Below are 13176 nucleotides of genomic sequence, written 5' to 3'. Positions count from 1 at the left end.
TGCCCTATGAGAGGTGCCTAGGGGTAGAAGTGCTGCATCTGAGTCTAGGTGAAGGTCCTGCTTTAGAAAGTCATGCCAAATAGTTTTCCAAAGTGCAAATTTACACTCCCAGAGCCAGGAGGAAGAGATTCTATCTTTTTTATTTTTAACATAGAAATCCTGCCCCGATCCTCTCCCCACAGGTATCCCCCACCGCCCACCCCGCTTGGCCCAGGCCATGCAGAGGCAGGCAGAAGCTTGGGCAGGCTGAAGCTGCCTGAGAAGCCTCAAGCACTTTGGTCCATACAGTCAACAAAAGACCCTGGTCTGGAGGACAGGAATCACATCTAGTAAACGGCTATAAATAGGTGCTTGCAACAAGGAGCAAGCCTTGCAGGCAGGAACAAGGAGCTGGTCACAGCTCCCACAGGTGGGCCCAGTATGGTGGAGGTGGGGCAGGGTGAGTGCAGGCAAAGCTCAGTCTCCAGGTTTCACCCTCAGCCCCATCTTCTTGTCTACCCTTGCCCTCAAGGTTGGTGCTAGAAGAGGAGCCACACCCCCAAGCTCCCTGCTGAGCCGATCCTTGGTCTACAAGTCGGAGGCACGTATCTGGACATGGATCAGACTCACTGTTCTCACTACCACAGGAAAGTGTCCAGCTTGGCCTGGGAGGGAGAGAGCATTTTCCTGGCCCCCACTCTCTGCTTAGCCTTGGCCTTGGGCTTAACAGGCAGTGGGCGGATCATAGTTGTGTCAGTCTGAAGGAGATGTCAAGGAAAAAGCCAAGAGGGGATTGGAATGCAGGGCAGGACAGATTGAGACCTGGGGATGGGCCGCCCTGCTATACTGAGCAAGATCTGCACACCTGAGGCTGCAGCCCCTGGCAGACTGAGGTCTGGGATGCAGGGAAGGGATGGAGGGCTCCACAGCTCAGCTTAGCCCAGTGCCACAGAACAAGGATACAGGCTGGATGAATTTTGTCCGGCCTCCAAGACCATCGAAGCCTGTCCTTACCTAGAGTAGAAGGAAGAGGTAAGTGGGCCAGTCTAATAGGCTAGCAGGCCCCGCCAAGAGAGTTGGCACTTGCCACTTGTGGGAAGCCATACTCACTGCATCTGTGCTGCGACAGGGCTCTGGCCTGGTCCTCTTGGGCTGTTTCTGGCCCAGGATAGCGTTCCGGATGAAGACAGGGAAGGCGCCAGCCACCTCCTCATCTGGTTCTCCCACACAGTGCTGGCCGCCCAGCAAGAGCTGGGACTCCTACAGGGGAGACCCCAGAACCATACTTGATAACCTGGATGGCTGCAGTGGAGGGGGCGCACAGTGGTGGTGGGACAGGATCAGGACCTCAGGTGCCACCAGGAGGCAGGAAGGACAATGAGTAGGGGTACAGGGTGGCCCCAAGGTGCCGCGGTCCTGGGCCAGGAGTGAAAGGGCTCTGACAAGACCCTGCCCTTTCCGAAGTCCAGCTTCACACTCAGTCCTGCCTGAGCTTTTTCTCCAAAGTCTTACCTTCTTGAGGCCTTTGGGTATCTTCTTGGGAACATCCTGAACCGGAGAGCTACAGGGGTGAGACAGGAAGGGAAGAGGCCGGTGAGCAAGACACAAGAGACAGGGTGGTCAGGCTCAGTACATGCCCCTTGCAGAGACACTGAATGGCATGGCTGCTGGCATGGCTGTTGCTAAGCAAGGCACTTCAGAGTTCCCCACCCCAAGTGCAGGTCTGTGCACAGCCACAGCTGCCAGAGTGGCAGAGGTTGGGAAGGTTGGACCATGTCTCAGTCTTGTCGCTTCCATTCAGGGCTAAGCTAATCCCAATGCTCCCCAAACCCTCCAGCACCTCACCATGTCCCAGGCTCCATGTGGAGCAGGAGAGCCCAACTGATTCGCCACCCACTGGAGGAAAGCCCCGACACAGGCAGGGGCATTTAGTGAGCTCAGGCCTTGCCCCGTCTGTCCAGAGAGGGGCCGCCACCTCCACGAGAGTCTCAGTAAGTTAAGTAGCCCATAAAGTACTCTCAGAACCCGGGCTCAGCCATCTTCCTCCATCATCTAGATAATCTGTGCAGACGTTCTGGAGCCTAATAGATTGTGGGCCCAGGCCCTGGCCTCCCATGACACCGTGTTTCCATCCAGTGCCTAGGGACTCCAGCAGCTGGATACCCTCTCCTGGTATTTTCCCAGGTGGGTGGGAGGATGGTGACCTAAGGCTGACCCTGTGGCTTCTCAAAGCCCTGAGAACAGAGGCAGGCTCAGGGCCTGCAGACTCTGAACCCCTCGGCTCCTGCGCCGTAGCCTGTGGTGAGGCCACATGAAGAGCATGGGACTCTCCAGTTGCTGAGAGTCTGGGTATGGGGAGGCTAACTGAAGTTGGAGGCGTCCTGGGCTCCCTCACACCCCTCACAGGCCCCAAAGATGGTAGAAATGTCCCTAAAAAGCAGGTAACCTGCAGGTTCCCGATACCCACTTTCAACCTTTATAGCTCAAGAAAAGGAAACCTGAGAAAGCCAGAGTGTGGAGAGGTACTGGGAAGGCCCCACACTGCAGCCCACACGCCCTAGGTTTGTTTCTCACTGCTGCCAGGCCTGGCCCCGTACAGCGCAGGTACCTGGTGCCCCTGAGGTTGGGAAAAGGTAGAGAGCCCAGCTGGCTTTCCTTTCTGCCTCCTCCCCCTCTACTGTTCAACATCTCAATTTCTTTCTCCGTGTCCAAAGGCTTTAATTAGAGGAAACCTGCGCAGCCCTTGACCTTCCTTACCTGAGCAGCACATACCAACATGCACGTATGGGAGCATTTCCTGTCTGCATAACGAATCACACCAGGCTGCTTGGCCAAGGAGACAGGCTCCCCACTCCCAGGCCCACTGCAGCGCTAGTGCAGGTCCCACACACCCCACTGCAGCTGCACAGAGTTTCTCACGCCTGCCCCATGAGCTACTCCTTAGGTAGGGGGTGGGGCTCCGTGCTCCGTGGTTTGAGATGGTCCTGCGTCATGTACGAACCTGAGAGGCTCCCAGTGGAAGAGGAAGTTCAGGGTCCGGGCTTAGGACTGGTGAGCCGGCATTCATGATATTGGGAGCACCCCCTGACCCCAACACCATCAGCCCAGACTTGCCCCCACTGGGAACTCTGTTCTCTCCAACTCACATCCCGACATCTTTGCTTAAAGGGTGATGGTGAAGAGTAACGACAAACAAGAGAAGGGCTTTGCACAGAGTGAGTATTAAGGAGAGAAAAGAAGAGGTGGCTAGAACCAAAGCCATGGCCTAGCCCAGGTGACCCTCACTGCCCTGTTAGCAACTCAGAGCTATTAGGGCAGGGCCTGCAGAGATCTCTTAGCCACCCTTCCTCCAGGCTGTAGACAGGACCAGGGGCTACCACTTACTGTGCCTTCTCTAGGCAGAGCTTCTTGGCACGGCCATGCTGGATGCTGGCAGGCTGGGCTGGGGGGGTATCCACATCAAAGGTGGCATTGAGGTCAATGTCATCACTGAAGGCTGGCCGGCGAAGCTTCACGTTCAGCATCTCCACAGGGGCCGGACTAGGGGCAGAGACAGACTCGTCATTCAGGACCACAGTGGCAGCCCCTCGAGCGGCAGAGATGGCTCGGTTGCACAGGTTTGGAGGCCACTCCTGGCTCAGGGCCACCCTGTAAGGAAGTCCTGATTCTCTACAGAAAACAAACCCTTGGCTTAGTCCCTCACTCAGGCATGGGACCAGTGAAAGTCTGGAAGACATGAAAGGAAGCAAGCAGAACCCACACAAAACCCAAACATACAAAGGCTGTTGCCTTTTGAGCAAGTAGACTCATTTCTCAGAATGCAGAACAAGGAGCCATAAATGTGACCACAGATTGATGTAAACAGGGACGTCCCCTCCAGGGCTACTCATCACAGCAAATGGCACAATGTTAGAAATTGTCCAAATGACTCCCCGAGGGGGCTGGCACTTTCACGGCCTGAATGTGATAGACACTAGTGTTTCCAGAGAGTAAACTTAATAATATGAGAAAATGCTCACGTTAAATTTAAAAAACAATATGAAACTATGTGTAATAGGCAACAACAACAAAAAGACAAATTAGACTTCACAAAAATTTAAAATTTTGTGCATCCAAAGATACTACCGACAGAGTAAAAAGGCAATCCACAGAACAGGAGAAAATATTTGCAAATCATACCTCGGATAAGGGATTAAAATCTACAGAGAACTAAAACTCAACAATGAGAAAACAAGCAACCCGATTCAAAACTGGGCAAAGGTCTTGAAAGACATTTCTCCCAAGAAGCTTTACAAATGGCCGGTGAGCACGTGAAGATAGATGCTCAGTACCACCAATCGTCAGGGCAACGCAAATCCAACGACCACGAACACCACCGCATGCCCAGTAGGACGGCTACTGTCAAAAAGCAGAAAATAACAAGTGTCGGCGAGGATGTGGACAAACTGGAACACATGAGCAGTTAGTGGGAATGTAAAAAAGTACACCCACTGTGCAAAACAGGCAGTGCCTCAAAAAATTAAAGGTAGAATTACCACATGACCCAGCCATTCCACGTTCAGGTATAGAGCTAAAAGAATTGGCAGCAGGATCTCAAAGAAATACTTGTACCCCCACCTTCACAGCAGCATTATTCACAACAGCCAAGACGGAAGCAACCCACGTGTCCATTCACAGAGGAATGGATAAGCAAAATGCAACATATACATACAGTGGATTACTCATATTTTTAAAAAAGGAAATTCTGTAACATGCTACAACATGGATGGACCCTGAGGTCATTATACTGAGTGATTTAAGCCAGTCACAAAAAGACAAATACTGTATGATTCCACTTACATGAGGTATTCAGAGTAGTCAAAATCATAGAGAAAGAAAGTAGAATGCTGGTTGCCAGGGGCTGGGGGGAAGAGGGAAATTGGAGAGTTCATGTTTAACAGGTAGTTTCAGTATTTCAAGATGAAGAGTTCTGGAGATGGATAGTGGAGATGGTAGCACAACATTATGAATGTATTTAATCCCACTGAACTGTATACTGAAATGTTGATACATTTTATCTATGTTTTACCACAATAATGTTGAAAAACAACTATATGAATACTGTATACACATAATATGGTACATATACATCTGTCACCCTCCACGTACAGAAAAAGGACTGCAAGGAAATATACTGCATGTCAACAGTGACTACCTCGGCAGTAAGTCCGTATTTTCCAAATTCTCAACAAAATGTTTTTACTTTTGTGATGACAGGTATTCTATTAGAATATTGCAGCTGATAGGATTTTTCTAATCCATTCAGACCTGGTGGTGCTCCCCAGCTCCCGGGGTTAGAGAACTCTGGAGAGCAGCAGGGGCACTCCCCAAACACCCCTTCTCCTTTCCTTCCCTTAGGGACCTTCCAGAGCTGCCCAAAGTCCTACGCCCATTGCTCAGGGACAGAGGGATACACCATGGAGGTATAAGATGCTGGCCAGGAGCCCATTGGGGTGTGCGGATCAGAGGCAAGAAAACTCCCTGCAGTGATATGGGGGGTAAGCGATGTGGGAAGCTTGGACTATCTCTTCCCTTCCCTGGCCAGGCCCCTGGAAGCTCTCCCCGTTCCTTGCATGCAAGTGGAAACAAAGGCTACATAAACCCACTTCAAACTAACTCCATGTCAGTTGTTTTACTTTGCTTCCCTCTCCAGGAACCACCGCATACAGCAGCAGCCAGGACCACTCATGCTAATTTTTTTGTAGTGTCTTTTATTTTGCCACTATTTCCAACCCCAGCAAGTCCAGCTCCAGGTTAGAAGAGGTGCCCTTAAGAGGCAGGCAGGGTCCGACTGGGGGCAGCCATTTTGTGCTCCAGGTGTCTCATGGCAGAGCTTCCTGCTGCCATCCCCTCAGACCCTGCCCAGTGGTGCCCATGGCACATGCCCAGCCTTCGCTCAAACCAAGCCAGTCTTTTTCACTTGCCACCTCCTGGTCATCCACAACACTAAACTCTAGAAGTGGGAATTTCTCAGTGCCCCCCACACCCACATCTGGCTCATACGAACACAGTTCTTGTTCCTGCAGACTGTTTCCAGTATATCCTTCTTTTATGAGCTTGAATTATTTCCCTTCCTACCAATGGTCTTTCCTTCCTTTCCACCTTCCATCTGCCTGATGAGGAGGAAGAGTCTGAGGCCCAGTAGCCTTTCCTCACTGGTTCAGGTACCGGCTTGAGGCCCTCCTGGGTGATACTATCACCTTTGGAACACTCACCCATGGCCGGTGTGCAGGGCTTCGTGCCAGAGGCCTCAGGAAGTGGAGCAAGACACTCAGAACCCGCCTTCCCAAAACAGAACAAAGGCCCTAGACAGACCCATCACGTGTGTGGCATGGTGGCAGCCAGTGTCTCCTCCATGAACTCATGGCACCTGACAGGCCTGTCCTAAGCAAAGGCCTCCCCACCTCCCTTCAACCTGGGGGTCGGGGCCTTTGGGGTCCATGAGAGGTCTTCCAAACACATCCTCTGTAGTTGGGGGTGATAGTTACCTCCTAAGGCCTCCCTAAAATGACAGGAGTGAAGGATAATCCTATGGCAACAAATGGAATGGGCAACCACCATCAGTACCCATAGATTTCCCCAAAATTCTGGGAGAGAGCATGGCCAGGGGGCAGCTGACCTACAATAGCCAGAACCCACAGGAGAAAGTTATGAATGTAAGGGAGGACCATGGGAAAATCTAGATTTGCAGGAGCATTCAACAGGCCTGAAAACTGGGGTACTGATGGAAAGTGGGAGCTTGGCTCCACCCCTTCCTACATCTGCACTAGCAGAACCCCAGGCAGCCAGGCTGCTACCGTTGGCCAAGAAACGGAAGGGCCTTTCCCAAAGATATGAAGCAAGCCATGTAGGGTGACTTAGGGCAGCCAGTACTGGACCCTACAATAAAGCCCTCTGCATCCCAGGTTCAGGTAAGACTCAGCATGATGCCAGCTCACTGCAACCCCCGCCCCGCACACACACACAAACTCTGTCCACATAGGCTGGGTTCCCAGGCAGCCTTTCTGGTACTCCTCCTCAGAGGGTCAGAAGCAGCCAAGAACCCCCAAGCATGGGAAAGAAGTCCAAGAGAAAGGCCATGACTTATAAACACTGACCCCAAGAGAAAAAAATGCTAGACCATAAACCAAGGCATAGCATATTTGGCAAAGGATGCACTCAGAGAGCATGAAAGAATGTTGCAAATTTAAAATGTGACTACTGATTCAGCCTTAAAAGGGAAGGAAGTCCTGACACATGCTACAGCATGGATGACAATATGCTAAGTGAAATAAATCAGTCACAAAAGTACAAATATTATTTGGTTCCACTTATATGAGGTTGCTAGATTAGTTAAATTGATAGAGATAGAAAGTAGAGGGCTGGCATCCCGTGAAGGGCTCAGCACATGGTAGAGACGGTGGCTGGTGATGGCCACAGAGGGGGCCAATTGGGGCTTAGCCCGCCAAGGCTGATGGAAGGTGGTGGCCAAAGAGCAGCGCCCCTTGTCAAGCATGTGCTGGTTGCCTGGCACCTGTGTGTCCCGCCACCACCACCACTGTTGCTGCTCTTCAAGCACATCTCAAGTTGGACTGGCTACATTTTCCGAGCCCGACAGCCACACGTTGCCAGTAGATACTGCATTGGACTGTGCAATGCTAGATGGGGAGGCCGAAAAGACATCAAGTGGTAAAAAGTGAACCCTATCTAGGATACCACCTGACATTTAATTGTCCTCTCTCTCTTTTCAATTGAGATATAATTGACCTAGAACCTTGTATAAGTTCCAGGTACTACATAATGATTTGATATATGTATGTATTACGAAATGATCACCACAGTACGTTTAGTTAACATCTATCACAATACATAGTTACAGTTTTTTTTCTTGTGCTAAGAACATTGAAGATAAAAAAAAAAAAAAGTAGAATAGGGGTTGCCAGGAATAGGAGTGGGGGGCAGTGAGAGTTAGTATTTAATGGGTAGAGTTTCAGTTGGGGGAGATAAGAAGTACTCTAGATGGATGGTTGTGATGGTTGCACAACAATATGAATGTACTAATGTCATAGAACTATACACTTAAAAACAGTTAGAATGTGGAATTTTATGGCACATATATTTTACCACAATAAAAAATAGATTGATGAAGTTAAAAATTATGAAAATTAAGAAATTCAAATGAAAATTTAAGAAAATCTCCCAGAACGTAGAGCACAAAGACACCACCACAAAGGCCCAACCCCAGAGGTGAGACACTAGACTTGCAGATGCTGCAGAAACGGAAGCCAGAGAAACTGGAGTGAGCCGATTCTCGAAAGAACAGCACAAGAAAGTCCCCAGAGCTGGAGACTCGCGTGTCCACAAGGACATGCCCAGGGCCACAAGGGTGAGTGGGAAAGACACATGACGGGAAGTCACAGAAGCCCAAGGGCAGAGAAAGCAGCCTAAGACTCTCGCGAGAGGAAAAATACGTTCACCTGTGATACAAATGGGTCAAGAAGCCGGTGGGCATCAATTTCTCAGCAGCAAGATTAGATGTTAGACAACGGGACAGCAGGGTCTTCAGGGTCTGAGGGAGACTAACTTCCTGAACTTCAGCAAAGCAAGCAAGTAAATCAAGAAAGAGCGAGATGAGATACAAGAAACAGTGGCTCCCACCAGGAGAGCTGGGAAGTCCCAGGACGACTGCCTTGCCTGCTCACCTGTCCCCTGCCACCTAGGATGCTTCCTACAGTGCTTTCTGACCGCTTGGAAAACTGGAAGTGCCCTGAATGTCCACTGAGAGGGGGATGCCTGGGTGAACGTGGCTGTGTGCTCCACACATACTGGTGGCAGGCGGGATCGCATGGATCTCTGTGGACTAATCTGAAAAGGCCTTCAAAGGGTCATATTTTCAAAGTTATAGATGGTACCAAATTATCAAGAAACACCTAAAATGAAATCCCAAATGACCCTCAAACTGCTGTGTCTGTCACCTGGGATCTTCTTCTGGAATGAAGCAGAGATCTAAGAGGGTACTCATCAAGCTAGTGACCTGGTACCCCCTGGGCTAGAGTGCAGGTTCAGGAACCACCAGTGGGGATGGGATGAAAATCAGATGTACACACAGTCCCACCACAGCAATCTTCCTCAAGTATCCCCAACAGCCTCCATTACTCCGAGGCTAAAATCCACGCTCCAAGGCTGGCCGGTGAAGCCCTGGAGAGATGTGGCCCACCTGCCACCTGCCCCTCTCCCCCAAGCACACCCAGCTTAGTCAGGCCTCAGGGCCTTTGCACTAGCCATTCTCTGTGTGGACTGCTCTTCCTTCAGACCTGAATGTTGGTTGAAGGAATGTGCCTATACATTGTGATATGTCAGGAAAGCTTAAGACTTTTTCCAAAAGTGTGGGCACAGCAACCTGTCAGCTGTCATGGGGAAAAAGTGGAGGCAGGGTCTTTAAGGGGCCTGTAGTTTTAAGGGTTTTGCTATCAGAGCAAAAGAAGACGGGCAAAACTGCTACCAAGGATTCAACAACTATTTTTGAGAGATCAAGGCCCTAGGAGAGGACCTTGAATTTCGAAAAGACTGTGCCTAGTTAAAAGGAGGGCCAATACTAAAAGTAACAAACCCCCACCTAACTTTCATGCCCAGAAAAATACTGGAGATAAAAGGGAATGAAGTCGTCCTGCATGCAGCTTGGTGGGAAGCTCAGACTCGCTTTGTATAGATGTAGGCTTGTCAGATGTGGTCTCCTGCTGGCTTGACAGATCAGGGAGACCAGAGCAGCCCTCCCTGTACCAAGGTGGGCTGCAGGCCCTGGCACGAGGCTTACTCAGAGTGAAGTGGGCTCATCCCCACCTGGGAGCTACAGACCAAATTCCACGATGTGGTTCAGAGCTTGGCCGCCCAACCCTCCAACTTGTCTCTCCCACTGGAACACAAGGTCCAAGAGGACAGGGAGAGCCCGACATTCAGTAAGGACCTGTTATAGGAGTCCGGGCCTCACAGCATCTTGGAGTGGTAAAGGAAGTAAGCAAAAACTGGTATGCAAAGACCCTGGGCACCTAGGGTAAGTGGTGTGCTTGTGCTTCCCTCACTGTGGATGCCAGACACAGAGGACAGTGTGTGGAAACACCCCGAGGCCCCCGGAATGGGAAGTAGAGGGAGCAGTGTGGAGCTTGCACCAGCAGGGTCACTGGGTTGCTGAGTTTCCTGTCTGGGCCCTCAGTGGGGCAGCTCTGCCTCTTGGCTCCCTCTGCTGGCAACTTTCATGCACACATTCCAGAGATTAGAGGGGAATTCTCTGGGCGGTTTTGTTTGTTTCAGCACGCGGGTGGCTGCATTTGGTGAGCTGCTCCATAAACAGGCTGCCCCATGACAGTTGGTGCTGCTGCCCTGTCGCTAACCATCCCTAGGTCCTCTCTGGCCTACCATGGCCTCTCCTTGTCAGAGCCCAGAACTGGCCTGAAAGCTGCTTTCCCCCTAAATCTGGGCTGTCTCCCAGGGCAGGAGACCCACAGCCCTCACGCCCACATGGACCACCCACCCCACCAAAACCAGGAGTGAAGACCCTTACCAGGGAGCTTGTGGTCCCTGCACCACCCCCGAGGGCCAACAAACCTCTCTAAAACCAGGCGGTTGACAGTCTCACTGTCCACTGGTGGCAGGTTCAGGGTTTCCTGTAGCATCGTTAGCTTTTTCTTCAGGCTCTTGGGGAAGAAGAGACAGGTGTGAACAAAAGGCTGAAGCATCAAGAGAAACTGACAAAGACGTGAGCAACATGCATGAAGGGCAAGCCCCCTGAGTCCAGAGCAAGGCCTGAGACCCCACCATCAGGCTCAGGAGGCTAGGCCCACTCGGCCACAAAACCCCTCCCTGGCAAAGCCTCTCCTCTGGTGACCTTGGAGAAGCAGCTACGGGACAGGCTAGAGGGAAAGATTCGTGGTGCTGTCTGCCCTCGGCTGAGGAGGCCCAGGCTCCAGCCCAGGGCCAAGGTGCATATCCTGAGCCAGCCTGACCCAGATGGATGCCGGGAGCCCAGAACCACCACCACTGACTGGTGCGCAGGTTCCTAGGCAGAGCGAGCCCAGCTCTGCTACTGGAGTGCATCCAAACCACCCTCATTCCCATCTGCCCAGGGATGACCCTCACCGCAATTTCCTTGTCAGCACTCTGTAAGTCCTTCTGGGCCGACTTCAGCTCCAACTTGGCCTGCTCCAGTTCTGAGTGGACTGTCTGCAACTACAAGGAAGTATAGGGAGTAAAGGAGGAGCCAAGGGGTGAGCATGTGCCCTGCCCCCGCTTGCGGCTACCCAGTGCATGTGCATGGTAGCCCAGGGTCCAGGAGAGTGTGGGAACCCAGTGGGGACCCTCGCTCTACGGGGCGGGGCTTTCCTCCGGCAATCTGGAGCTGCCCAGGAGCGAGGGCTGCGTCCTACACCCTGCAGCCCATGGAGGCACCAGGCCCAGAAAGAAAGGCAGTCGTGCTGACTGAGTCAGGTTCCAAGAGCCTTCCTGCTCTGGGCCTGGTACAAAAACAGACCTGAAGCTGCCACATGTGGGAACCGTGCCCCCATCCAGCTGAGAGGTGTCCAGGAGCCAGGAAGGGCAGAGGGGACCTCCGTGTGCAGCTGTGGGGGGAGGACCTCCATGACCCACCTCCCTAAGTGGACAAGCCAACAGCCAGAGCCCATGCCCAGTAACTCGGCTCCGGGAGTCGGCCAGCAGCCCCATGCAATCAGCTGCACCTCAGGCCCCATGGCCTTGCTCAGGAGACGTGAATGAGCGTGAAGAAAGGACAGGCACATCGCCCATCGCCCTCTGTTCCCCGTTAAGTTACCTTGCTTCTGGAAGAAAACAAGTCCTTCTTCAGCTTCTCAGCGAGCTCCCCTGAGGCCTTCCGTGCCCCTTTCAGATTCTCATACTCTCTACAGAGGGGCCATGGAAAGAGATGTCAGAATGGGACACCCTGTGGTCACACTGAGCCATGACACCAACAAAGCCCAGCCCAAACCCCTCGAAGGTTCTCATTCCTACTCTGACCCTGAGCCCAACAGGAGTGCACTGTGGAGAGTCCCGCACCCAATGCAAGGAGAGCTGGTGACTCTGTTCCCTGCCTGTCCTGCAGGCACTGGTGATTTGAGAGGGTGTGCGAGAAGCCCTAGCCTCACGAGGGCCTCACTTAGAAGGACCCCTCCACCACCTGGCCCCCATCGGAGGCGTCTGGGATCCTCCATGCCTGTCAGCCAAGTGGTCCTTTCCCCAACCTCATACTCACAGTAATGGAGAATCTGAGCAAAGTTTCTGATGCAAGACAGGTAGGGTCGGTAATAGCACTGATGGGAAACAGGCTCCAGAGATCGTGATGGGGCTTATGGCTCACAGAGCTGTGCCAACCTCCTTCGAAATGACGCTTTTAATTCACACTCGGTTCTCTCAGTAACCCTATGGGGCACGTTATTACTATCTCCATTCAGGAAGTTGAGGTCAGAGAGGCTAAGAAACTGGCGCCTGCTACACAGTGAGAGGTGGGGTCAGAGTTCAAACTGAGCCAGCATGGCGCTAGAGCCTGCCCCTATAACTTCACTTGCTCTGCCTTGCAAGAGAAGGGCAGTGGATGGAGAGGCATGGCTGGGGTGCCATGGCTTAGCTCGTGGGCTTGGACAAAGGGGCCAGAGTACATACTTCTTGAGAGACACGCAATACACAGCCAGCTGCTCCACCGCTGACTGTCCCATACCCATCTCTCGGATCATGTCCTCCACCTCGGGCCGCTGGCTCTGGAGTAGGAGATCAATCCTGAAAAACACCCAGCCCACGGCATTTAAAATCTGGAGGCTGATGGGTAGGTACCCAGTGCAGCTCTGCTTCCCTTTGCTGCTGTTGCTATGGTGACAGCCTGGGCTGCTAGGATGCTTTTGCAGGTGGATCTGCCCAAAGAAAGGCTCCACAGCAGAGCTGAGCACAGCTGCAGGGATGCTGCTGGGGAAGAAGGGGTGCTGACAGAGGTCCTCAAGGTCAGGGATCCCCGGAGGTCCTTGGAGCAAAAGACCTGCCAGGCCATCTTCCCACAGGAAAGACGGACAGAGAAGAGTGTGGCAAGAGCATCCAAGGAAAGTAGAGGAGCCCATAGAGGCTGAGCACGGAGACCTCTACACCACCTGGCCCCGCTGGCCTGAGCCACACCCCATGGCCTGT

At 52.3% G+C, this 13176-nt stretch overlaps 1 protein-coding gene across 1 annotated transcript in view; it reads right to left on the bottom strand.

Annotated features, from left to right (window-relative positions):
- Nucleotides 1-121: 121 nt before the first annotated feature.
- TRAIP (TRAF interacting protein) overlaps nucleotides 122-13176 on the bottom strand; it is a 28122-nt gene continuing 15067 nt past the window's right edge. Inside the window, exons 7-15 of the mRNA XM_019723823.3 lie at nucleotides 12664-12777; nucleotides 11819-11906; nucleotides 11131-11220; nucleotides 10600-10688; nucleotides 3364-3519; nucleotides 1492-1540; nucleotides 1090-1239; nucleotides 943-993; nucleotides 122-737 (exon numbers count right to left, since the gene is read on the bottom strand). Coding sequence (XP_019579382.1) covers nucleotides 618-737; nucleotides 943-993; nucleotides 1090-1239; nucleotides 1492-1540; nucleotides 3364-3519; nucleotides 10600-10688; nucleotides 11131-11220; nucleotides 11819-11906; nucleotides 12664-12777 — 907 coding nt within the window. The 3' untranslated portion in view covers nucleotides 122-617. The remainder of the gene's footprint in view (nucleotides 738-942; nucleotides 994-1089; nucleotides 1240-1491; nucleotides 1541-3363; nucleotides 3520-10599; nucleotides 10689-11130; nucleotides 11221-11818; nucleotides 11907-12663; nucleotides 12778-13176) is intronic.

Source organism: Rhinolophus sinicus, chromosome 5, assembly GCF_057876585.1.
Source record: "Rhinolophus sinicus isolate RSI-liver-muscle chromosome 5, RSI-T2T, whole genome shotgun sequence".
Taxonomy (NCBI): Eukaryota; Metazoa; Chordata; class Mammalia; order Chiroptera; family Rhinolophidae; genus Rhinolophus; species Rhinolophus sinicus.
This window is presented reverse-complemented; position numbering and strand designations above follow the sequence as displayed.